The sequence below is a fragment of the Gallus gallus genome, chromosome 26 (genome assembly GCF_016699485.2).
Source record: "Gallus gallus isolate bGalGal1 chromosome 26, bGalGal1.mat.broiler.GRCg7b, whole genome shotgun sequence".
NCBI classification, from domain to species: Eukaryota; Metazoa; Chordata; class Aves; order Galliformes; family Phasianidae; genus Gallus; species Gallus gallus.
Window position 1 is genome coordinate 510,208 of NC_052557.1, and position 22,805 is coordinate 533,012.

The 22,805-nt window shown below is 51.0% G+C and overlaps 2 protein-coding genes across 14 annotated transcripts in view; both read left to right on the forward strand.

The window, feature by feature from the left end:
• LGR6 (leucine rich repeat containing G protein-coupled receptor 6) overlaps window positions 1-7,294 on the forward strand; it is a 70,509-nt gene extending 63,215 nt beyond the window's left edge. For all 3 annotated transcript variants that reach the window (XM_003642732.6, XM_004934825.5, XM_004934826.5), the window contains 8 exons: window positions 144-215; window positions 1,105-1,170; window positions 1,431-1,502; window positions 1,582-1,653; window positions 1,961-2,086; window positions 2,433-2,593; window positions 4,128-4,208; window positions 4,695-7,294. In XM_003642732.6, the coding sequence (XP_003642780.2) occupies window positions 144-215; window positions 1,105-1,170; window positions 1,431-1,502; window positions 1,582-1,653; window positions 1,961-2,086; window positions 2,433-2,593; window positions 4,128-4,208; window positions 4,695-5,923 (1,879 nt within the window). In that variant the 3' untranslated portion in view covers window positions 5,924-7,294. The remainder of the gene's footprint in view (window positions 1-143; window positions 216-1,104; window positions 1,171-1,430; window positions 1,503-1,581; window positions 1,654-1,960; window positions 2,087-2,432; window positions 2,594-4,127; window positions 4,209-4,694) is intronic.
• A 599-nt stretch (window positions 7,295-7,893) lies between these two features.
• ZC3H11A (zinc finger CCCH-type containing 11A) lies at window positions 7,894-22,799 on the forward strand. Of its 11 annotated transcripts, none has more exons than XM_040652745.2 (18): window positions 7,894-8,216; window positions 10,410-10,465; window positions 11,754-11,806; window positions 12,086-12,284; window positions 12,485-12,604; window positions 13,078-13,201; window positions 13,575-13,778; window positions 14,293-14,409; window positions 14,903-14,983; window positions 15,453-15,563; window positions 16,168-16,230; window positions 16,479-16,562; window positions 17,046-17,543; window positions 18,131-18,204; window positions 18,829-18,973; window positions 19,765-19,928; window positions 20,287-20,354; window positions 21,096-22,799. In XM_040652745.2, exons 4-18 carry the CDS (start codon window positions 12,231-12,233, stop codon window positions 21,358-21,360), a joined length of 2,172 nt encoding a protein of 723 aa, XP_040508679.1. In that variant the 5' UTR covers window positions 7,894-8,216; window positions 10,410-10,465; window positions 11,754-11,806; window positions 12,086-12,230; the 3' UTR covers window positions 21,361-22,799. The 11 variants fall into 11 exon arrangements, with proteins under 11 accessions (XP_040508679.1, XP_046760095.1, XP_046760096.1 ...); XM_046904139.1 differs by having other exon boundaries at window positions 7,894-8,000; window positions 11,561-11,806; XM_046904140.1 differs by having other exon boundaries at window positions 7,894-8,000; window positions 11,736-11,806.
• The last annotated feature ends 6 nt before the right edge of the window (window positions 22,800-22,805 follow it).

Here is a 22,805-nt window from a genome sequence, read left to right on the forward strand (position 1 = left end):
TTTTGTTTCTTTCTGGGTATCTCATTATCTCACTGATGTTGTCTCTCCTGCCTCTTCCTGGGTTGGGTAGCTGGGCTTGCAGGTAGCAGAGTCCTTGCACTGGTCCCACTGACACCACCTCTTCCCTCTCCATTCTCCCCCAGGACGCTGACCCGGGCGGGCATCCGCCTCCTCCCCAGAGCTGTGTGCCAGCAGCTGCCCAACCTCCGTGTCCTGTGAGTAAAGTGCGTTTCTCTGTCCTGTCCTCCTCAGAAAAGCACCATCAGAACCCGGGCTTTCCTCCTGTCCAGCTCAGGGAGGGGTCTGTCTGTGGAAGACCACCCCATGGTTCTGAACCTGTTGTGAACACACCTCAGGCACTGCCTTGACTTCTGCATGCCCTATCAGCTCAGCAAGGGTCGGAGTGATGCTGAGAGGGAGAGCATGCTTTGTCTGTAGCCTGGCACCCAATGAAACCAGCAGCGTGCTGTGCCTGCTCAGGAGCACACCCCTCTGCTCCCGAGGTCCCCAACCTTGTCTGCAGTCAGTGACATCCTCAGGAAGTGAGTCATGGGCCAGATTTATACGAGTTGGCAGCCTGAGGGCAAGAAGGAGGTTTGCCTCTCATCAGTCTTTACACACGTGAGCTGGAAATGAAAACAAGTCCGTTCCAGGAAAGCAACAAGAGTGAATTCTGAATCACAAAGCTGGAAATGAGAAAAACACAGAAATAAAAGAGCACCATTTGTAGCTTAGCAGATCGCAGCGTTTTGGCTCCAGCTGTCCCTGTAGGACCTCTCAGCTTTCGCCATCTGAGCCACCTCCATGGACAGCTTGCCACCAAAGTGTGCCCGCTGCCTTTGGGGCGGTCAGGGCTGCAGGGCCCCACATGCTGTGTTTATATTTGCAAGTTATCAGGCTGCAAATCTTCATGTGGTCAATGGCTGCCCCTCCTTGTGAGCCAGCTTTTATCAGGACACCCCACCTTGTTCCTCGTTCCTCTTCCCCCGTTCGTTCACTGACACTAATTGCACTGCTATCCGGGTTTGGACACACCTCCAAAGAGAGGCTCTGTCTCTTCCTTTCTTCTCTCCCTAACGTTCTGTGCTGGTCTCTCCCCCACAGAGAGCTGTCACACAACAAAATCGAAGACCTGCCCAGCTTCCACCGGTGCCAGCGGCTGGAGGAGCTGTGAGTGCAGAGCCTGGGCCAAAGGGGTCACATTGGCAGCCCAGCACTGAGCTGGTGGTGCTGGGAGGGCTGAGCGCTGCGCTCACTGCTGGGAATGCAGACGTGCAAATGCTGAATAAGAGCGCCTTCCCCGCGCATTGTCTGCCCCATGAAATAAAAGTAGTTTCCCAGACTCTCATGCCTTGCCCTGTGCCAGCCTGCTGCTGCGAGGTGTGCATGCTGCCTTCAGCTGTTCCTCAGACCGGTTTCTGCTTTTCCAGTGGTCTCCAGCACAACAGAATCCACGAGATCAGAGCGGACACCTTTGTGCAGCTGACAGCCCTGCGCTCCATGTAAGCTCCCTGTCCTGTCCCTCCCTCCGCTCGCTCTCTGGTTGTGTACCCATCTCAGCACCGTGTCCTTCCCTTGCAGAGACCTGAGCTGGAACGACATCCATTTCATTCACCCCGATGCCTTCGTGACGCTGCGCTCGCTCACCAAGCTGTAAGTGGTGTTTGTTTTGCAGTGGGACCGGAGTGCCCTGTGCTGCCCGGCAGGCAGTGCCTGCGTGGTGCCGGTGGGAGCAGACCGAATCGCAGAGCTTCCTACTGATGTCAAAAGTCACACGGAGCTCCCAGCACACACATTAACCCACCACTGCCCCCATAGGCTGCAGCCCCCATCCCTTATCTCCAGCAGACCCTGAGCCCAGCAGCACCCAGCCCCACTGCAGCACTGCATTTCGGGCAGGAAGCACGAGGCGGCCGGCACGGCTCCCTGGGCGCACTCCAGCTCTGCTTTCCTCCTGCAGGGATCTGTCAGACAACAGGCTGGCAGCGCTGCCGCTGGGCGGGTTGGGCAGCCTGACCCACCTGAAGCTGCAGGGCAACCCGGCGCTCTCCGAGCCCTTTGCTGAGGACAGCTTTCCCAAATTAAGGTACTGTCTGCATCCCCGGCCCCGTCTGCTCTTTCCCTTCCTGCTCTCTATGCAGTCTCTACTTGTTTCTGTCAGTCAGCCTCCCACTTTCCTGGTTTGTCCCGTGCTTTCCAGGCCAACAGATTGCCTGTGGGCTGGGTTCAGTTTGTACGGTGGGGCTGAGGGAGCCCATCACTGTGGGGTGATGTGGGTCTGCACTCTGTCCCATGCGGAGTCCCTTTCAGAAGTTGTGCTGCAGTGCGACCGTCGGATGACAGATTGGCTTCTGATGCGTGGAAATTCAGTGCAAAGTGCACAGCAATAGGAAGCCAGAGCCACATGCAAGTTCCCTTTTCTCCCTGCGCAGAGTCCTCGAGGTACCTTACGCCTACCAGTGCTGCGCCTATGGAAGCTGCAGTGGGTTCTTCAGAGCGTCCAACCAGTGGGAGGCAGAAGGCGCGAGCCCTGAGGATGAAGATCCCCACAGGAGGGCCCTGGAGCTCTTCCCAGGTCACGCAGACAACCACTGTAAGTAGGCTGGGCAGGATGGTGCTCCGCAGCACGGTCATGCTGGCAGTTTGGGTGTCACCCTGGGTTTGCAGGTCGGACGCTGCCAGCCGCCTCAGAGCAGCAGAGGGATCCTCCTCCAGCTCTGCTGGCAGCTGCTGTGAATGGGCTTTGAGTGATGTCAGTGCGTGGCAGGAGGAGTGGATGGGGCACTTCTAAACCTTCATTCACATTCTGAGAGAAAGATCCAGCGCTCCTCAGAGGCACAGATGTGCTCATTTCACTCTGCTGGCAGCAAAGTGGGACTCCGGCTTGGACACTGGGATTTCAGCAGCCTCTGGAAGGATGTCTGCTGTTATCACTGTGCCACACAGAGGGCAGACCCTGAGATGGAGGCCATGAGCTCAGAGGAGCGGAGCGTGGATCGTGTGGGCACCCCAGGCCAGGGAAATGGGAAGGAAAAGAAGTGCGTGGGGAATACAGACCCATGCAGGGCACACAGTGAGGCTGAACAGCACTTTCTGTTCTGGAGTTGATTTTTTCTGCTCTTCAAAATGTACTCCTGCATTAACCCCATGGATGCTGCTGCACCTGGCTATCAGAGGGGAGCACGAAGCACACTGCTGGCACGCACAGACCCAATACAGCCCTGTGTGATCCCATTGCAAGGGAACCTCAGAATGATACAAAGAAAAGCATGAGCTCCTTTCCCTCTTCTGTAGCTGGAGAGTGGAAATCATGTTTCAGGATGCAGCTGGGAGGCTGTGTTTGTTTATAAGCTCAAATAAACACAGAGGCCATCTGCACTGCCCGGGTCTGTGTCGGTTGCTCTGCCATCTGCCCTGCCCCCATCCTGCTCCCGCTGCCGCCCGGTGCTGGGGCTCTCTGATGACCCCAAGGATACTCTGCTGAAACACCAACCCAACCCCTCCTGCCCCGGCCTCAGTCCCATGGATTCCACGTGAGACTGGAGGGGAACGGAGTGCTCACATGCTGTGCCAGATGGGTCTCTTAGCAGCTCATAAAGGCTCACATTTTCGGATGTTAAAGCAATGGGTTTGCCTGAAATATCAAACCACAGCACTGCAAACGTGGAGTGAACACGAACATCCTTCCTCCTTTCCGTTCAGTACACATGGGCTATTTCTGACGATGAAGCTGTTGAGATGCTGCTGCTGTACTTCAATTGATTTACGTTTCAGCTCTTCCTTTCTGATGGTCAGCAGTGGGATTTAGCTGTTAGATGAATCTTGTAACAGGAGGAAAAAAGTCCCCAAACATTCCTTCCCTACAAGAAAGTGACCTCCTTACAAGAAAATAACCCCAAAACTTTTGCTGCTTGGGATACCATAGAATCACAGATCCGTGGGATGGCTGGGTTGGAAGGGACCCTGAGGATCACAGAGCCCAAAGAGTGGTTGGGTTGCCTCCCATCAGCTCAAGCTGGGAAGGTCTAAGGAGGGGGGCAGATGGTGGGAAAAGCTTCAGGCCCTGCTGGCCCCGTTGGCCCTGCTCATCCTTCTTCAAGCACTGCTTCTCTGTTGCTTTCTTGCAGATGACCTCGAGGCTGATGAGCTCCAGCTGGACCTTGAGGACTCGAAGCTGCACCCCTCTATCCAGTGCACGCCCAGCCCCGGTGAGCAGCCAGGGACAGCCTTCCCTCTGAACGTGTCCACACTCCTTTGAGCGTTGCTGAACTCTCAGGCCCCCACAACCCTTCCTGCAGTGTCTCACATGGAAACCACACCTGAGCCCACCTGAGACATGAGGCTCTGGAGCTGGGCTCTGGCCAGGCTGGGGACCGGTGGGATGGACAGCTTCCCTCTCCCACTTGGAGGCAGCTGCCTTCAGATGGGGAGAGGACAAAGGCGTGGTGTTCCCATGAGCTCCTCTGGAAGAAGCCCCCTTTGACTTCAGAGCCTGAAGAGGATCCAGCATAGGGCAGGGGTGGGGCAGGAGAGCAAAAGGGCTTTGCCATGCACAGAGTCACGGGGTGGCAATGCCGGGATCTGCCCTCCCCACATTCCAGACATCCTGAGGAGCTGGGGCCACTGTTCTGAGCGGCACCACCAGAGCAAAGCCCGGCTTTGGGCTTTTAACTTTCGGTTTGGGTTTCTTTCAGGTCCCTTCAAGCCTTGTGAGCACTTGTTTGAGAGCTGGATCATTCGCCTGGGCGTCTGGGTCATCGTTCTGGTCTCGGTGCTCTGCAACGGGCTGGTGGTCCTGGCCGTCTTTGCCTCTCCCAGCTACCTCTCTCCAGTTAAGTTTGTCGTCGGCTCCATAGCCGGAGCCAACACGCTGAGCGGCGTTTCCTGCAGCATGCTGGCCCTCGTGGACGCCCTGACCTACGGCCACTTCGCACAGTTCGGCGCCAGGTGGGAGAGCGGCACGGGCTGCAGGGTGACCGGCTTCCTGGCCGTGTTCGCCTCCGAAGCCGCCATCTTCCTGCTGACGTTGGCTGCGGTGCAGTGCAGCGTTTCGGTCTCCTGCGCGCGGGGCTGCAGGAAGGCGCCCTCCCTCGGCAGGGTGAAGGCCGCAGCGCTCGGCTGCCTCGTGCTGTCCTCCGCAGCTGCGGTTCTGCCTCTCTTCTCCATCGGGGAGTACGGAGCATCCCCGCTGTGCCTCCCATACCCCATCCCGGGTGGGAAACCTACCACCCTGGGCTTCACCGTGGCCCTGGCGATGACGAACGTGCTCTGCTTCCTGGTGGTCACGGGCACCTACATCCGACTGTACTGCAGCCTGCTGAAGGGCGAGTGCGGCACTGTCTGGGACTGCGCCATGGTCAAGCACGTGGCCTGGCTGATCTTCACCAACTGCCTCCTCTACTGCCCGGTGGCCTTCCTCACCTTCTCTTCCACGCTCAACCTCTTCCTCATCACCCCGGAGGTCATCAAATCCGTCCTCCTGGTGGTCCTGCCCCTGCCCGCCTGCCTGAACCCCGTGCTCTACCTGCTCTTCAACCCCCACTGCAGGGATGACCTCCGCCTGCTGTGGCAGAAGGGCCGGGACAGGGGCAGCTGCCCCCAGCCCTGCGGGCTCGACGACACGGAGAAAAGCTCCTACGACTCCACGCAGGCTCTGGTCAGCTTCTCTGACATCGACCACATATTCGAGACGCCCGACTCCCTGGGAGCGCCCCCCATCCTCGACAGCTACCGCTTCCCCTCCACGACGCTCGTGCCCTGCCAGCAAAGGATGGGCGCCGGGGGGAGGGAGCGGGGCTGCTCCGAGCACTGCCTCTGCCTCAGTGACAGCGTGGTACTGACGGCTCCAGAGAGCGGGGAGCCGCCCTCCCGCAGCCCCCGGGCCGCCTCCTGCCCCCCCCCGCCCTACATCTCTCACGTATAGAGCTCGGAGCAGCCGTGCCCACAGCGCGGAGAGCCGGCGCGGAGCTGGGCGGCCAGCAAGGTGCCAGCGGGCTGCTTCACCTCCAGCACCAGCACGACCCGCCTACCCTCACCCCCCCACACACGCTGCCCGTTGCCAAGGTCCTGGAAGGGCTCTGACAGCTCCAGACGCTCCAGGCTGGCCACGGGAGGGGACCACGTTTCCCTGCTAGGGACTGCGTGGGAGGGATCCCACCGGCTCAGGGAGACCCTCCTCCTCATGGGCGGCAAAACCCAGCCCTAAGGACAGCTCAGTACACACAAAGCAGTGCTCTGCAGCAGAGACACATGGAGGCAGCCCGCTGCAACCACACAGTCACCCATAGGTGGTGGTAACCCCGGGTCCCTGCGGGCTTGCCGTTCCCTGGAAGTGGGCTTGTGTGCCCTTCACACCACCAGCTGCAAGGGCAGAGGAGATGGGTTATGAGCAGTGTACTCATTGGGGCAGCTGATGTCCAGGTGGTTTCTGTGCTGGGAGCCTTGCCGCTGGGCAGCGCCCACTCCTTCAGCCAACACCTGGGGCTGGGATGCTGGGATACTGCTCTTCCAACCCAACAATGGGTCTCTGACTCCCAGAGCAGTCAAATCCAAACTCCTCTCCCAAGAAACCCACATGCTTTGCCTGTAGTCACCTGGCCAGAGTGTCCAGGAGGACATGGGCCTCCCTCCCCCCCCCCCCCCCAGTGCCCTCCACCTTCGCACCTCCTGCCCAGAGCTGCCAGATTCCATTGGGAATCGTGGGGATGGGGTTCATTCCCTGCCCCAAACCTCACCCTGTAACAGCTCTCACTTCAGGAGCACGTGTTCCCCCCACAGAACAGCCTATGTGGGGGCTGTGCTTGTCCCCCCTGTTGTGAGGACAGAAGGGACATAGAAGGGAACAGAAATCAGCTCTGTGGATGGCGGTGTCAGGAGGACGCAGTCCACTGCAAATGGTCCCACATTCTCTTCCCATGGCTCAGGGATCTCCCAGATCCATTCTCCCCATCACAACACCACCCCCCCACCGCCTGGCGCCCGCGGTCAGCCCTGGGCAAAGCTTTGGTCCTGCTGGTGTTACCACAGCTGTATCAGCCACCCATCGCTGTGAGATAATAAAGGAGCCGCGCTGCTGACCAGTGGCTGCTTTCTGACCTTTGCGTTGTGCCCTGTTGGTTTGCCCTGCGGCTGCCCCCCCCCCCCCCCCCGGGGAGGTCTTTATGTGCCTAATTGTGTGTTGTTGTGTGTCGTTTTTTTGTGGTTGTTTGTTTGTTTTTTTGTTTTTGTTTTTCCCCTCCTGCATTTCTTTCCAACTGAATCAATCAATTAAAATAACCGGATTGTTCTCCTCTTCTCCCTCCTCCCCTTCTTCACATTTCGGTAGTTTTTATCATGGGAGGAATCTGAAAGCAGAATATTGTCCTCTTCTGGACGCTTCCAGAAATGGCAGCGAGGCAGGCGGGCTGCTCAGCTACGAGGGAACTCAACCCACCTTCCCCGGCCATTGGGCCTCAGCGTCCCCCAATGCCCATTAGACGCAAAGGGAGAGCTGAGCCGATGCTGAGCTTCTGTATGTTGGAAGAGGGTGCTTTTGTGCGAGAACCCTTTGGGATTTTACACGTGTGGATGATACTACTGAAGATACAGAGACAGATATTTGTGTGAACGTTTCTAACTTTGATACTAGAGACTCAAACAGCTCGCCCGGCGTTCAGGCGGTAAGACCCGCAACGCCACAGCGGAAACGGAAACGGCATCGGGCGGAAATGGCAGCCCCGCCCCGCCCCACTTCCGGCGCGAGGCTGCGGTGGGCGGGGCCGTGCTCACTGTGCGCCTGCGCACAGCCCCGCCACCGCTCACTCCAGCGGGAGGAAACGGATGTAAATGAAGCCTCGCCGGCCGCCATCTTGGCTACGGGGGTGCTGAGGTGCCCGTATGTTGGGCGCCATCTTTGAGGCTGGCAGTAGGGGAAAGGCGACGGCCCGAGCGGCGGCCCCAGCGGAGCGGGAGATAGAACGGCGGCCGCGGTCCCTGGGGTTCGGTAAAGTCCCTGCTCGCCGGTAACTATAGCTGCTCGTAGACCGCAGGGGGCAGGGGAAAGGCCTCTGTCCGGCCCGGGTCCCCTTCGCTCCCGTCGGGGGAAGCAGGCCGTATCTCGGCGAGTGCCGGCCAGGCCGCGGCCCCGAGCCCTCCCGCGCGGGCGTCCTTCGCCGCTGGGCCCGTATCCCCCGGGGCGGTGGGGTGAGGTGTTCTTCGGCTCGTCGCGATCTTCCGGGGTGAGCAACTTCCCCTGCCCGAGCTCAGGCCCGGGGTCCTCTCGGCCCCGCTCTGCGGTGCTCCTCGCCCTGCCCTTCCCCCGGGCATTGCCGTTCTCCCGGGGCTCGGTCCGTCCCCGCGGCCCCAGAGAGCGGCAGAGCCCTGGGCAGCCGTTAGGGAGGAGCCGTTGGTTAAGCTAAAAATACCACTCCTGGTCCCTTCAGAGTTACAACGTTGTGCCTGTAGGGAATGTGCTGTGGCTGACATCGCTCCTCTGTTCCCCCATAGAGCTTCAGGGTCTGACTAACTCTGGGTGCACTCAGTTGTCATCATAATTTCTCCTTTAATTTGCTTAAAACCGGCTGGTTGGGTGACTTTTGTGTTTGTTTCTTAAAAATTGGGGTTAGGGTTAGGGTTATTCTGAGGATAGTCGGCTTGGAAGCCCATGTGAGAACCACCACTGTGCTGTGTGTGAATTGGACACACCTCGGGCTGAGCAGCAGAGTTGGGTTGGTTGCCAGATGGTGGCTGGAAGGTGTCTCAGCAGAAAAGTTAGGCAGGGGCAAAGTTCCTCCTGCTCTCCCTTCCCATCTCAAATGGCTGTTTCTAGGGGAAATTGGTTATTTTTTGAGATTTCATACAGTGTTTCAGTGAGGATGATGAATCATCCTTATTCTCTTAGTAAATTGCTGCCAGAGCCCAGTACTGATTTCAGAAATAAAAAAGGAATGAGTGTGTTCTCTCCCCTGAGAGAAGTAGCAGCTTTGAAGTATCCTTCATCTGGAAGAGGTTCCCAGTGCCTGGTCAGGCACTGAGGGGGAAGGGGACAGAGAAACACTCAATATCAGTGTAGGAAAGGATTTATGGGTTAAGAGAGAGGAACTCCATTAAAAATTGGTACTCAACTAAAAATCTGTTGAGGACTGAGACCTGCAGGTCCTGCCTCCATGTGGTGTGCTGTGCTCATGCTTGTTGCTGCTCTACAAGATGGGGGGCAAGACTTCATTGAATGGGCTGTGTTACAGCTCACATTGTTGCCTGGAAGAAGAGCACAGACTCCAAAGTGTGATCCTGGAGCATCTGGAGAAGACAGAGGGTATTTTCTTCATGAAAGCAATACTGTCAGAAGTGCCTTCTTGTCAGAAATTCAGACAAGCTCTTCTGTTGTCTGAACCTTCTCTCTTGGCCCTCAGCACAATGGTGCACTGCCTTTCCAGCCCCTTGTGGCACTGCTAGGTGCCAGGTGCTGTGCTTCAAATCTGTTGTAGGATGAGTGGCAACAGATAGTGTCCAAGTGAAATACTTCATGCTGTAGATAAACAACAACAAATACAGCTGTGTAAATGTAGTCCTCTTCCTCTAACATATTAGTTGAAGCATAAAAAAATCCTCTTCCCTTCTTGCTGTTCTCTGCAAGACAAAGGCAGGTCAGCAAACTGGAAAGTGAGAGCAGGGAATAGATGGTGTTGTTCAGTGCTCAGGAAGGCAAGCTGCAGAAGAAACAAGATGCTTCCTTTGTGCTGTCTTCTTTTGGCAAGGGCTGGGCTCGTGGCAGCACTGGTGTGTGTGTATGCACTGACCCTCAGCTGCTGTGACCTCAGTGTATCTGGAATTCTTCTATACAGAATGAACTTGAAATCTCTTCATACAAAAACTTGACTGGCATTCTGGAGGAGAAAGGAAGTCTTTAAAAATGTGAAGCAAACTGCTGAGAGATGTGCTGAGTGCTCCAGAGTTACTCATTGTGCACAGCTCTCAGGGCTCAGTGCTTGGTTAGCGCTTGGGCTGCTGTGCTGACAGATGTGTTTGGGGTTATCCTGTTTTAGAACTGAAGGACTTGTAAGGAGTGGAGAGCTGTGAGGTATTTCCAGTTCAGTTTTCTTCCTGCTCCTGAGTCCAGATCCCTTCCAATTGTGATCAGGACAACAGAAGACAATGAGTGCTGTGCTGAGATGTGTGGGTGTTCCACAGAGCAGAATCCAGAGATGTTTGTGCCCAGCTTCCGTGCTGAGCAGCACTGAGGTTGTTAGGGGCAGGTGCATAGGAATCTGTATGAGATGAGTCAGGTTGTGAAGGTGCTAAAGGTCAAAAGGGAGCACTCCGATCAGTATTGGAGAAGAAACTTTGCCCTTATCTGCTGTTTTTGTTCCCTTTGTCACGCAGTCAAGTCAGCAACTAACGCGAGAACCCGACTTCTCCTCTCTTTATTTTAGATTTGGGAAAATTCCCTGCCAAAAAAATATTTCCTGGAAAATTCACTAGTGTTTGTGTGAGTAAAAGGTTCCAACCTTTCCTTATTGATTGTCGGAAATACTTTGCACAGAAATGTGCAGCACTTTAATGAAAGAGTTCAGAATCATTTTAATTTGAACTTCTGTCTGGCCTGGTTGCAGGTTTTATAGCATTCAGCATCTTTAAAAAAAGTAAAATATCAAAGTATTTGATTTCATATCAGAAAAAAAAAACCAACCCAAACCCTTTTTGTGGCTGAGCAGAATGTGCTGCAGCTCCATGCAGCGCTGAGTTGACCTGAGCTGCTTTTCCAGCACAGCAGTGGCTGTGCATTGGAGCAGTGGCTGTGTGGTCAGGGAGCAGCGCGTGCTGGCAAACCTGTAGCATTGCTACGGTCCGAGAAGAGAACCAATTCCTTACAAAACCAAAACCAATTGAAGATGCTCGGTACCGTGCAGCCATGCCGTTCACAAAGTGAGCCTTCCCTGCCTCTCCGCTTGCTGTTCCCTCAGTCTGCTGTCTGCTGCTCGCTGTCTGCAGCCCCACGTGTCTGTGCAGGGCCAGAGGCCGCTCCCGGTATGGAGCATATGGTGTGCACCCCTGTGTGCATAGACACCTTTGTACCGTGTGCATGCACATGTGTGTGTTTGAGTGCTGTCCCCAACGCCGCTCTGTTGCACACCATCAGTCCCAAAGGCGTTTCCCACAAGCCATGTTGCAGCTCCTCTGTTTATGGCTGGTTCCCTCCAGATGGGAGGAGCAAACAGCCCCAAATCCCCACTGTCACTGCTGCTCTTGCTGAGTTCACTATTGCTCACAGCTGGTGTGTATACAGACACATGTGTGTATTTGTGTATTTATACGCACTGGCATGCTTTTGCTGTACAGGTAATAAAGGTGGGGGAAGGTTTTTGTGTTTTCTTAATAGGTGAAGAAATCTTGAAGACCAGAAATTCCAACTTACAGAATTTTACATTTTAAAAATAAAATATAATTAAAAAAAAAAAAATTGTCCGGCTGTGGAAGACGGAGCCTCATTTTTGCAGCCGCTTTGAGCCACGAGTTTGCCTTTAAGTGCACTGGGTTTTTTCTTTTTTTTTCCCTTTTTTTTCCCTTTTTTTTGTCCTCGAAGAGCTCACTAACCCTGGCTGCCTCCGCTCTGAGAGCATTCCGATGGACTTGCTTCCTCCGTTAGTTGTAAGATGTTTAAGAGCACATCCCGTGTTTGACTTGTGGATGAGAGGTTCCCTTGGCAAAGTGAGGAGGAAAATTCTTTCTACCCCTTTATTATTAATTCACGGATTCAGTGTTGGTTCGGCCTACAGGAGAAGTTAACTGGAAGGCTTTGAAGATCGCTGTCTTTGCTGAGGTTGTCCAGGTGGGTGAGCTTGAAGATCTGTAGTGGTTGGACAAATGTGTTGGGGGTTACTTGCTGGCTGACATTTGTGGTGTTGAAGGAGGGGCTCCATTTGAGGGCTTGCAGCTGTGCACCCCAGGGGCTCCGTGCTGAGTCAGGGCGGTGTTACTGCAGTTTGACCAGTGCTGAGGAGGGCAATGTCTTGAAACAACTGCTCCCAAGAGACTAATTTAATGAACAGAAGAAAGCTGGAAAGATGTGTATTCTTCATTATTTTCCACCTATTGGTATCTTGCTTAGGGTTCCTTTTAAAAAGAAGATTTCACTGATCAAGGCAGTAGAAGACATTCAGTCCAAGGAAGCACGAGCCAGCTCTTTGAGAGAGCATAGGAAGACCTGCACGGAGATTCCTGAGACCAGAGCTGCTTCTGAGAGCTCGTCCAGCATGTCGAAGCAAGGAGATGATTGCTACTTCTACTTCTATTCCACCTGTAACAAGGTCTGCTTGGGTTTCTTTTCCTTCATTTTTCTGTCTTCTGGTTCGTAAGTTAAGAGGATGGGATGGAGTAGGTATTACTGATCTTTTGTGAAGCTAATAACTAATTGCATTGTGCATTCAGCTCTAACAGTGAGCTAAAAGCATGGCCAGTTCTCAGGCTGTACTCTCATTTTCCTCTCTTTGTTTCCATTGTGTTACAGGGAGACAACTGTCCCTTCCGGCACTGCGAAGCTGCTTTGGGCAATGAAACCATCTGCACACTGTGGAAGGAGGGCCGCTGCTTCAGGAATGTCTGCAGGTTCAGGCACATGGAGATTGATGTGAGTGTTGGCTCCTCGGAGTTAATCACCAAAACCACTTCTCGTTGCTTTAGATGGGCTGAATGGGCTTTTGCAGATTAGATTCATTTGCTTTGAAATGATGGTGGTTCCTATTGTTAAGAGGGGGCTGGGAGGAAGTAGAGGGAAGAGAACTCAATGTCTTTGGTATATCTTAGCAGGAAATTCTTGTAGTAGATACCAACAGTATTCTTTGAACAGATGTTAAAGAACCACATCAATCAGACAGGTATTCTGCAAGGTGTGTTAGTTCAGCCCCTTCTAAACTGGTGTCCTCTCCCACGGAATGCTAGGGAAGCTCAGTGAGCCTGGTGCTCACAGCCTGCACGCACTTTGGAGTGGTGTTTCGGCGCTGCTTTGTGGCAGTCCGCTCACCAGCACGATCTGGAGCTCAGTCCCCCTTTGCAAACCTTAGGAGCACATGACCGTCAGCTTTTCTTCCTTTCTGTCTTCAGAAAAAGCGCAGTGAGATTCCCTGCTTCTGGGAGAACCAGCCAGGAGGCTGCCAGAAATCCAACTGTGCCTTTCATCACACCAAGGGACGTTATGTCGATGGGCTCTTCTTACCGCCAAGCAAAAGTGAGTTTGTCTTTTTTGAGTACGAAAGATTAACTCTGACTGTTACTCGTGGGTGGGTGCAATGTTGTAAAGGATGCCAGGTAACATTCATTATATTTCAGTTTTTTCTTTCATGCTCAGCTTCTCTCTGCTCCTGTGGCCTTTGTCTTGCAGGTTGTTTTCCTGCGTTTAAGCTTTTACTGGGTGGTAGGGAGGTGAGTGTTATGTGTGGGGGGGAATTCTTTGTTCACAGAGTATAGCCAGTGATTGGATGGGCAGCTAGAGACTCAACACTTATCTGTGCAGGTTGTCAGCCTTGTCTGCCATCTTTGTGCAGTGGTTGTGATGTTGGGGTCAAAGTTTTAAATTCCTGATGATCCTCTCCTTCCTCTAGCTACGCTGCCGAGTCCACCGGAGTCTGCAGATGACGATCTGAAGGCAGCTCAGATAACGCTGCAGCAGAACAAGCTTTCTGTGCAGTCCAATCCTTCTCCACAGTTGAGGGGAGTGATGAAAGTGGAAAACTCAGAAAATGTCCCAAGCCCTACACATCCTCCAGTTGTAATCAATGCTGCAGATGATGATGAAGATGATGATGGTGAGTGTGGTTGTTGCTGCTTTTGATCTTGAAGGTGTTTGTGCTTTATGACTCGCAGAATACCTGCAGGCTTATGAGGATGGGGCAGCAGCCTGGCCAGCTCACTGCAGTTTGCCTGGCAGCAGTGAGCAGAAATGGTAGTGCAGGAGGGAAGCTCGGAGCCACTCCTGCTGCAGCTGGTCTGCAGTGTAGATCTCTGCCTTAAACCAGGGGCAAGTCTTCTCTGTTCTGTCAGAGAGAGACAGTGTATTGGTTAAAGCCATGTGGAGAGTCTGGAGCCCTAAATGCTTTTCCCAGTTCTCTTATTTGTTACTCTGTTCACTTAGGCTGCTTCTATGGGGTCACCAGGTCAGTATGGCTGTTTAAATAATTAATTACAGAAGGGTTACTCATGTTTGCACTTAAGAGTATTAACTGTGGGCTGAAGTGACATTGTATGAGCTACATAAACATAAGAAATCTGATTGAATTCCTACCACATAACTGAAGAGGCTGACTTTTTTTCCCTGTACAGACCAGCTTTCTGAGGAGGGAGAAGAAACAAAAACACCTGTCCAGCAACCAGCTGAAGAAAACCATAATGGATTGCGGATAATTTCTACTAGGAAATCTAATGCTGATACAAAACAAGGTATTCCAGCACCTGTAGTAGGATGAATCAGAAGATCTTGCCAATTAACTCCAAAGCAATTTATTGTACAAACACAACAGAACATAGGGTTGCTGAATGGACTCAGCTATTTCCATGGTCTTGTTCCTACCTCATAACTTCATGTGCCTTTCAGATTAGATGTGCCTTTGTTTACTTCGTTAAAGCAAGACAAGGCCACAGCATGGAGTTTAAGTGCCTGTACATGCATCCTTTCAACCACTGGTGAAAGCCACATCTGCTGAGGAATCTGATGTCATGTAAATGGGTTAAAGTAAGGGATAAAGCCTGCTTTTTATATCCAAAAGGATGAAAGGAGGACAGCAAATAGACATCAGTTCGATGGTGCTCTTACCTGTGGGAAGAGTTGACAGGGTTTCTTATGAATGCTTCTGAGCACGAGGCAGTTTGCAGAGTTGTGATCCTCAGTGTGTGCCTCTGTCCTTCAGTCTCATTAACTGCTTTGTGTTCCCAGATGACAGCTTGAATTTTGGAATAAAAACACTTGAAGAAATCAAATTGAAGAAACAAAAGGAAAAAACGAAAAAACAAAGTGGTGAGTTAATATGCCCCACTTTATTATCTGTTCATATATTGTTTGTTTTCTTCCCCTTTATTTTCCTTCTGATAATACCCAGATAGCTGGTGATGTGGTGAGGAATAGAGCCATTCACAGAAGCGAACCTTTTTCTTGCACTGCTGGGTTTGGAATAGCAGTTGCTGGTGGCTGGGAGCTGCATGAGAGATAGGCTTCCATTTTTAGCAGGGGGTATCAAGCTACTTCAGCATGCAACGTGTTGTTTTAAATCCAGACAGCTGCTCTTCTAGATGGGAATTCCAAGAGCAAATTGGAGGCAAATTAGTCACCTTTCTTATTTTTGTGCGCTGGTTGTTGCATATTTGGCAGTAATGAGTAACAAATGCATTTTAGTCTTTATGATGGTTCTATCAGGGTTGTTGTTGTTGTTGGCAGTGGCTTTTCTTTTTCTTTCTGTAAACACTGTCTGTTTGCTCACTTGGATCAGAAGGGCCTTCAGGAGTTCCTGCTCATCCACTGCAATCTCGGACTGTTCCTGTGCCAGAGAAGGAGAATGTGCGAACAGTGGTCAGAACTGTGACACTGTCTGCAAAGCAAGGTAATGATGTGTACCTTTGTTTCCATTTCATGGCTCCTAAATGGAATGGATAAATAATAGTTAAGGTGGTTGGGCCACATTAGTCTGCTAGTGCTACGTTTTCATATTCAAAAGATGCTTTTATAGTGAAAGTCCGTAGTTGTGTTGGAAAGGTTGGCACTTGTAGGTGCTCTGTCTGTTCTGTTGCAATAAGGGGTCAAGAAGCAGTTTCTGTGAACTTCGTGGTGAACCATGTGCTACTGCTAACCTGCAGGCTCCCAGAGGTGCTGACCCTGTGCCTACTGTGCTCCTGAACTTGAATGGTGTTTGTTAATGAACTAATGAGCTGACAGCGGTGACAAAATTAGTGCTCAAGTGAAGTTCAGCAGCAGGCTAATGGTGTAGTATTGCCAGTGTGCAGCCACTGAAGAGGCTGAGAAATTTAAAGTGAGGAATGAAACAGTTGAGACTTACTCTGAGTGCATTACACTTACAATATTATTTTGCTTTTTGGCTGTCAAAATAGTGTATTTTGGGTGGGTTTTTTGTGGGAAATGAACTAACAGGACAGTAATTCTGTTGGCTGCTGGTTTCTGTGAAATAAGCAAATTGTACTTTGTTTTAGGGGAGGAGCCCGTGATTCGACTGAATATTGCTGAGAAACCTGGAAAACGGAAAGGCTCTGTAGGTAAGGACTTCTTGTGAGCTGCTGTTTGGGTGCCTTCATGTAAATGTGACTGCATCAGAGGGCATTGCTGAAGTATGAGAGAGGAAAGTGTCATGGATCTGTGGTGACTGTAGAAATAGCACAAAACTGTAGCAGCTGAAAGGTGAATTTAAGAACATACACTTGGAAATAATTGAAGTTTGTGGTTGACTGGTCTAAAATCTTCCTCCAAAGAAATTATCTTGAGTGTTGTTGTTTTCTCTCTGTAGCTGATGTGAGTGGCCTTCCGCTGAAGCGCAGCCTTGCTGAAAGGCTGGGGAGGAAGATTGAGGTTGACAAAGCACCAAGGAGAGGTAAATAAGCATCTGGGTTTGCTGCACAGATTCTCTTCGCACACTTGCTGAGGTCTTCATCACTGGGAGTTAAAGTTATTTTTCCTTCCCTGTTTTGAAATGTGAGCCCAGAGGTGGCATTTACACAGCATCCCTGGTTTGTTCTGTAGTTCAAGGCGTGAAGTCTATGGAGGAGAGACTGGAACAGACTAGTGCTCAGACAAGTAATAGCTAGATATTAAACTTTCTTTCCCCTTTTTCCTTGTCATGAACTTATGGAACCACTTCCATAGAACCCTGAACATTAATTTGAAAGGGGAAAAGGGACTGGTTTTCCAAATAGGGCAGGTGGCTTAGAAGAGAAAACTGCAGAGCAGAGTGAAGCTGTCCTATGATGCATTGTTGTGAACACTCATTCTGTAATATTATGACAAATTTTGGAGACTTGAGCTTTCATTTGACTCTCTTTTAATCTTTATGCTTCTCCTTTCTGGGTGATGACAGAGAAGGGTGCCAAGCCAGCAGGAGAGATCCACGTGAAAACGCTGGAAGAGATCCGTCTTGAGAGAGCTAATCAGCGAGGAGAAACTCTGACTGCCCCCCAGGCAGAAGTGTGCTGTAAGGTGGAGGATCCCAGCTCAGGGGTGAGGCCTCCCCCTGCAGTTCGCATCAAAACCTTCTCGGAAGCCCTGGCTGAAAGGAAACAGAGGCGACTGGAAGAAGAAAAGCAAAAACTAGAAGAGTTCCTTACCGAGAAGAGAGCTGAGGGTGAGCGCAAGAAGCAGAGAATTCTCCCTCCATCTGTGCCTGGTAAAGTAAAATTAGAAGAGCCGACGCGTAAAATCAAGCCATTGGAAGAAGTGCATATTAAAACCTTGGAAGAAATCAAGCAGGAGAAAGCTCTGCGGATGCAGCAGAGCGGGGAAAACGTGCCAGCTCCAGCAGCACAGCCTGGGCCTGCCCCAGCAGGGAGGAAGTTGTTGCGGATCACAAAGCTAGCAGGTAACAGGATGCTTTACTGTCTGCTCTGCTGAAGTGCTTTCCCTGTCAAGCAAATTGAATTTGCTTAGAAATCCCCTGGCTTTTTCTTACAAAATGCAAAGGCAAGAAGTGCTGAGATGTCCACCCATATATTTTTCCATTAAATCCGTGGTGCCTGCCTGCATTTCCCTCTGGAAATTTCTCTCACTGTGAGGCTTTGTGGTTCAGTTTTTCTTGTACTTCTGCCATCTGTTTTTGGTGTGGAGTGTTCTGTGTGTCGAGTCCAGGGTTACCTTCATCTTTGGCATGCGTTGCTTAATATAATATGTAAATGTGTTTGTAAAGCATAGATTGATTCCTTAACGTGAGGGCCGCCCTCTGTCAGAAAGGTCAGGGGAGTGAGTTATTCACTGGGGAGGTGACAGAGGCTTTGTGAAGAGACTGTGTGAAGGAGGTAAGAGCTTGTATGCTGTATGGACTGCATGTTGTTGCCTCTCCCTGTGCCTTGTTGAATGTGAGGAAATAAGCACACAGAGGAAACATGGGCACTCAGGTTTCTTTATATGCATGCTGTTGACCAAGTGATTTTTTTTTTCCTTGTTTTAAAGCACCTGGAAAAGAAGAGAAGAAGACTGTGGAATTGAGCAGGGCTTCTCCCAAAGCTGTCTCTGCACCTGCAGAGGTGAGTCCCTTCTGAAGATGGACACACTGACACCATTTCTTAACGTGCTGTAATGTCTTACTGCTCACCGTGTGCCACTGTCCTGAGTGCATTCCTATCTTCGTGCCTTTGGTGAAGAGCTGCAGTAGTTTCAATCCTGCCACTTTCAATAGCTTTTCCAGACATCATTGTACTCCTCAAACTCTGAATTAATCTGATTGTAGCTGGCAACGAGGCAGTAACACTGCTGGCACCAGGTACAACTTGTGAGGTTAATGTGGATGGCACTGGATACAAAAAGGGCATGGCTTTGTGTTCAAGGAAATCAGTCTGCAGGTGAATGTTGTGTAGGGGAACAGGAATGACTTTCTGTTGTCCAAAAAGAACGTGGTAGGTAACAGCTGCAGCATTGTGCTGATTTGAAGAAGCTTGCTTTGTTGTGAATTGCGCACTTTTGAAACTGTGTCACAGCAAAGCATGGATCTTATTATAGGCAGACGTTTATGGAAAGAAATGTCAGTGACCCAAGTGGTGGTAATGTACTGTTCCAGGTGGAGCCATTTTGGAAATACTGCCAATCTGATTTTCTTAATGCACTCTCCCTGGTGTTTGTTCTTATTTTACACTTACTGTATTTCCTTTTAGCCCTCGAATCAGAGCGCACCAAATTCTAAAGCTCAAGTGAAGAGCCTTGAGGGGACAGTAAAGGAGAAGCTGCAACTGAGACAACCGGAGAAGCTGAAGAAGGAAGTGGCTGCTGTGCCATCTGCTACTGAAGAAACAGTCAAAGGTAAAAGTCCAGAGCTTAGCAGTCCTGAATCCACCCTTGCTTCAGGGTCAGCTTATCAGCTTGCAAAGACATTGGTGAAATCTCAGGAAGATGGGTGGCTGCATTGCCAGGGAAATCATCAGACCAACCTCAGGAACACTCACAAAAACTATAAGTGAATGTTGAGCGCGAGGTGGTTCTCAGAAGTAAAGGGACACGAGGACAGTTCTCATGGTGGGTGCATGCCATTGCTTAGTGCTAGAAAGGGAAATGCTTATTTTCTTAGTGAACTTGTGTTCCTTCCAGCCAGACCTCAGCTTGAGAATGGGGGACAGACAATGGCACTGCAACTACAGACTTACACACGTGATAAACAGCAGAATGCATTTTGTGGGTCTCTCGTGGCTTTCACAGCGTCTGAGCCCACACTTTTGTCTGTTTGCAGCTGCTGCTTCTTCTTTTCTTTAGAGGGACCAAGACCTTAAATATAGAAGTAGTCCATATTTGTGAATTTTGTTGAACTTCATAGAGTGTCTTAGAAAAGTATTGCTTTCTCCTGGGATTGATGTATGGCTGCTTCCCTTGTCCTGAGTTGTTATTTGCTGTAGCTGTGCAGTTTCTTTGTTCCCTTGGTCATACTGTTGGTAGGCAGTATTTACTGTGTGAAAGATATTCCTGAGAATTGAGGAAAGGGCAATGTAATTTTGCTGGCCAGATATATTTAACTGCGTATAAGGGCTGGGGGAATGATAGGAGAACCTGGATTCCTCTGGAGGCACAACTGTACCAGCTCTCTCTCCCTCTTACTGTAGCCAAGTGCAAGGTGTGTGTGAAGCCTTCTGACAGCAAAGCCAGCACCCCCACAAAGCGGGCACTGAAGCGCAAGGCTGCTGAGATCTCTCCCTCTGCTGTGGCAGCTGTGAAACCTCTGAGTAGCACTGAAACTGAGGAGCCTCCAGCTAAAAAAGCAGCTTTGGTAAGGAGAGGGGAAAGTGTCCTCGTCAAACTTACACTGAGATGTAACTCCTGCAGGAAGTGTGGAGAACTGAAGTGTTCTGCAGGTTTCCTTTCAAGGCAGTCACTGTGTGCAGGATGCTGGATGAATGGCAGTGTGTGCGTAATGCTCTGCATTCCTCTGTGGCCTGAAGGACTTTGTCCATTAATGCTGCGTTGTTAAAAAGACCTGAGATGCTTTGTAGCCTTTATGTGGTGGTTAATGTCCTTCAGGAGCACCTTGGCCCGATGTTGGGTTAAGGCTCAGCAGTGCTGAAGGAGACGTGCTGCAGAGGAAGGATCTCCTGAGGAATCATTGACTCTGTCTTCTTTCTTCCCAGACTGCTGCTCCAGCCCTGCCAGAGGACAGCCTGCTCACCAAACCTGGTGTAGAGAAACCCCCCAGCAGGTGATGACCACAACTTCTTTTTCTTAAGGCAGTTTGTTTTTCCGTGAGCCATAAATTTTTTCTTGTGTAGGAAAGATAAGAGGGTTGAGATAAAGAATGCCAAAATCCAACCAAAGAATAACTCATCTCGAATAATTTTCTAACAACCAGCAGAGATGTTTATTTTGATGATTTTCTTAAAATGCTGCGAGTTGGTACAGCTCTCTGGTGTGTTCCTGGGTTATCTGAATGCCCGAATGACCATGAGGTGAAGTGATAAATGAGTTGTCCTATATGTGTTGGTCCTCAAGAATGCCACCTCAGCTAACAAACACTAAGACAAATCTTTTGTGAGAGCCCAGAGAGAGATGATGGATGGAAGTCAGCTCCGTGGACTCGAGAGCAAACTCTGCTGAGTGCATCGTGGGCAAAAGAACTAAATGAGTAAACAAATACTTGCAGCGGTTGACTTAACATTTTTCTAGTCAGCCTAATGAAGGTGGTGGAGCATCTCTGGCTACAGAAGTGGAGCTGTGTTTGCAGGCCCTCAGTTGCAGTGTTCTCGCAGATAAATCCCCTCACTGAGAACTGTCCTCGTTAGTTTATGGGCTCTGCAGGCAGTCCTGGGTTAACGAATGGTGCTCCCTGTGTACATTTGAGGTGTAGGAGGGGTAACAGTGGTTTTAAGTGCTGGTCAGCAGAAAATGTATCTCCAGTTACGAAATGTTGTGTGCTGATTGTTCTTTTCCTTGTTCCCCCAAGCCTGGAACTGCAGCTGGGAAGCCAAGCAGACTCTGTGGAGCAGTCGGGAGACTCGAGTTCAGCTTCAGCTTCTTCACAGTCAGTGGCCAAAGCGCAGCAGCTGAGCTCCACAGGGGCTGGGAAGGCACCCTTATCTGTAGAAGATGACTTTGAAAAGCTAATCTGGGAAATCTCAGGGGGGAAACTGGAAGCAGAAATTGACTTGGACCCAGGAAAAGATGAGGATGACCTCCTTCTTGAACTCTCTGAGATGATTGACAGTTGAACAGAAAAGTCGTATGGTATATAAAAAAAAAATTAAAACTTTCTGGTTGGATACCCCAGGGTGATACTTTTCTAAAGGAGGCTTCACAGCGAGTCTTAAAGCACAGTTGAACTGGTAAAAATTGGCAGTCTGCATTCCGTTGTCCTGAGTTTTCCTGCTGGTCAGAGTTGAGGTCCTGTGCATCCATTTCCCTGATCCTGGTTGGCTCCTTTCAGCAGCAAGAGGAGAAAGCAGTTCTGTGACAGCCCAGAAGGACGTCCGTCTGTGTGCTGCAGCAGCCGTGAATTGATCTACTGATTCAGTGACGCTCTGAAGGCTTAAACCTAAAGCTTCTTCCTTCCTCCTCCCTTGGCCATGCTCAGCGTTGGGTGCAGCTGGAAGCTTTGGTGTTCTGATTTCTTGGGCAGTCGCTGTGTCTAGCCTGGAGTTCTTCTGCCAGCTCTTGAGTTTTGTTTGTTCATGCTTTTGTTTTGACTTGAACCCTTTAAGGCAACTTAAGGACAGTGGGGGGCGGGGGGGTGGGAGGGAGCAGAATTATTCTGGTATTTAGGACCAAATGTGCCACCAAGGATGGGGGGGTCCGCCCTTCCCTTCCAGTTCTCAGCAGTGATACAGCATCAGTGTGAGAAGCAGGAGCTGCACACTGCAGCTGCATTACTCCCACTCCCTTTTCCTTTGACTGTACTTCAGTGCATTCTGCTGGTAAGAACAACAGGATGCTGGGGTGAGCAGTCTGCATTCCTCTTGTCCGCAGCAGGTGGGGCTGTTGAGGATCGGTAGCGGTGCCTCGTGGCTCCCAGGACTGCTCCCTGTGCTGGGGCCGGAGCTGCTGCAGCAGCGGGCCCTGTGTGAGAGGGCAGCAGGGAGCCATGTGCAGCTGTGACCCTGCAGGGGCATTTGGGATGGCTGTGCTGTGTGCCCTCCCTCTGCTCAGTGTTTTCCCTAGCAGATATCTTTAGAGTTATTTTCTTAACTTGTAGCAGAACTTTAGGCTTTTTCTACTGTGACGTGTGATGCCATAGGGACCCTCAGGCATTTGCTGCCAGCAGAGGAGTATCAGTTGTTGAGTTGATTGTAAATACTTTATTTCTGGAAGACAACACGAGTGCGCTGTGCGACCCTGCAGCGATGTCTGAGCTCCACGTGAGCGGAGTGCAGCCATCCTGGGCCCGCTGAGGGCGCAGTGCAGCCCTGGGACTGCTGAAGGACGCTGTGGTTCAGCAGAATATTTTGTGATTTTCTGTTGTCAGCCTTCGCCTCTGGGTGGGACTCTGCCCACAGCGGGACTTTGTGTATGCCATTATTGTTACTGTAAATATTTTATCCTTTCATTTTATATTTGCCTTCTATTTAAGATATTGTATGAACGTAGTCAGGCTTCTCTGTTTGTGCCGGCGGCTCTCAGCTGTGTTTTTAAATAAACCTGGCACAGGACAGCAGTGCTG

Coding starts and splice junctions, on each gene's coding strand:
- ZC3H11A (XM_040652745.2), top strand. CDS start 12,231: ATGTCGAAGCAAGGAGATGATTGCTACTTCTACTTCTATTCCACCTGT. Junction 13,202..13,574: donor CTTCTTACCGCCAAGCAAAA/GTGAGTTTGTCT, acceptor TCCTTCCTCTAG/CTACGCTGCCGAGTCCACCG. Junction 17,544..18,130: donor GCGGATCACAAAGCTAGCAG/GTAACAGGATGC, acceptor CTTGTTTTAAAG/CACCTGGAAAAGAAGAGAAG.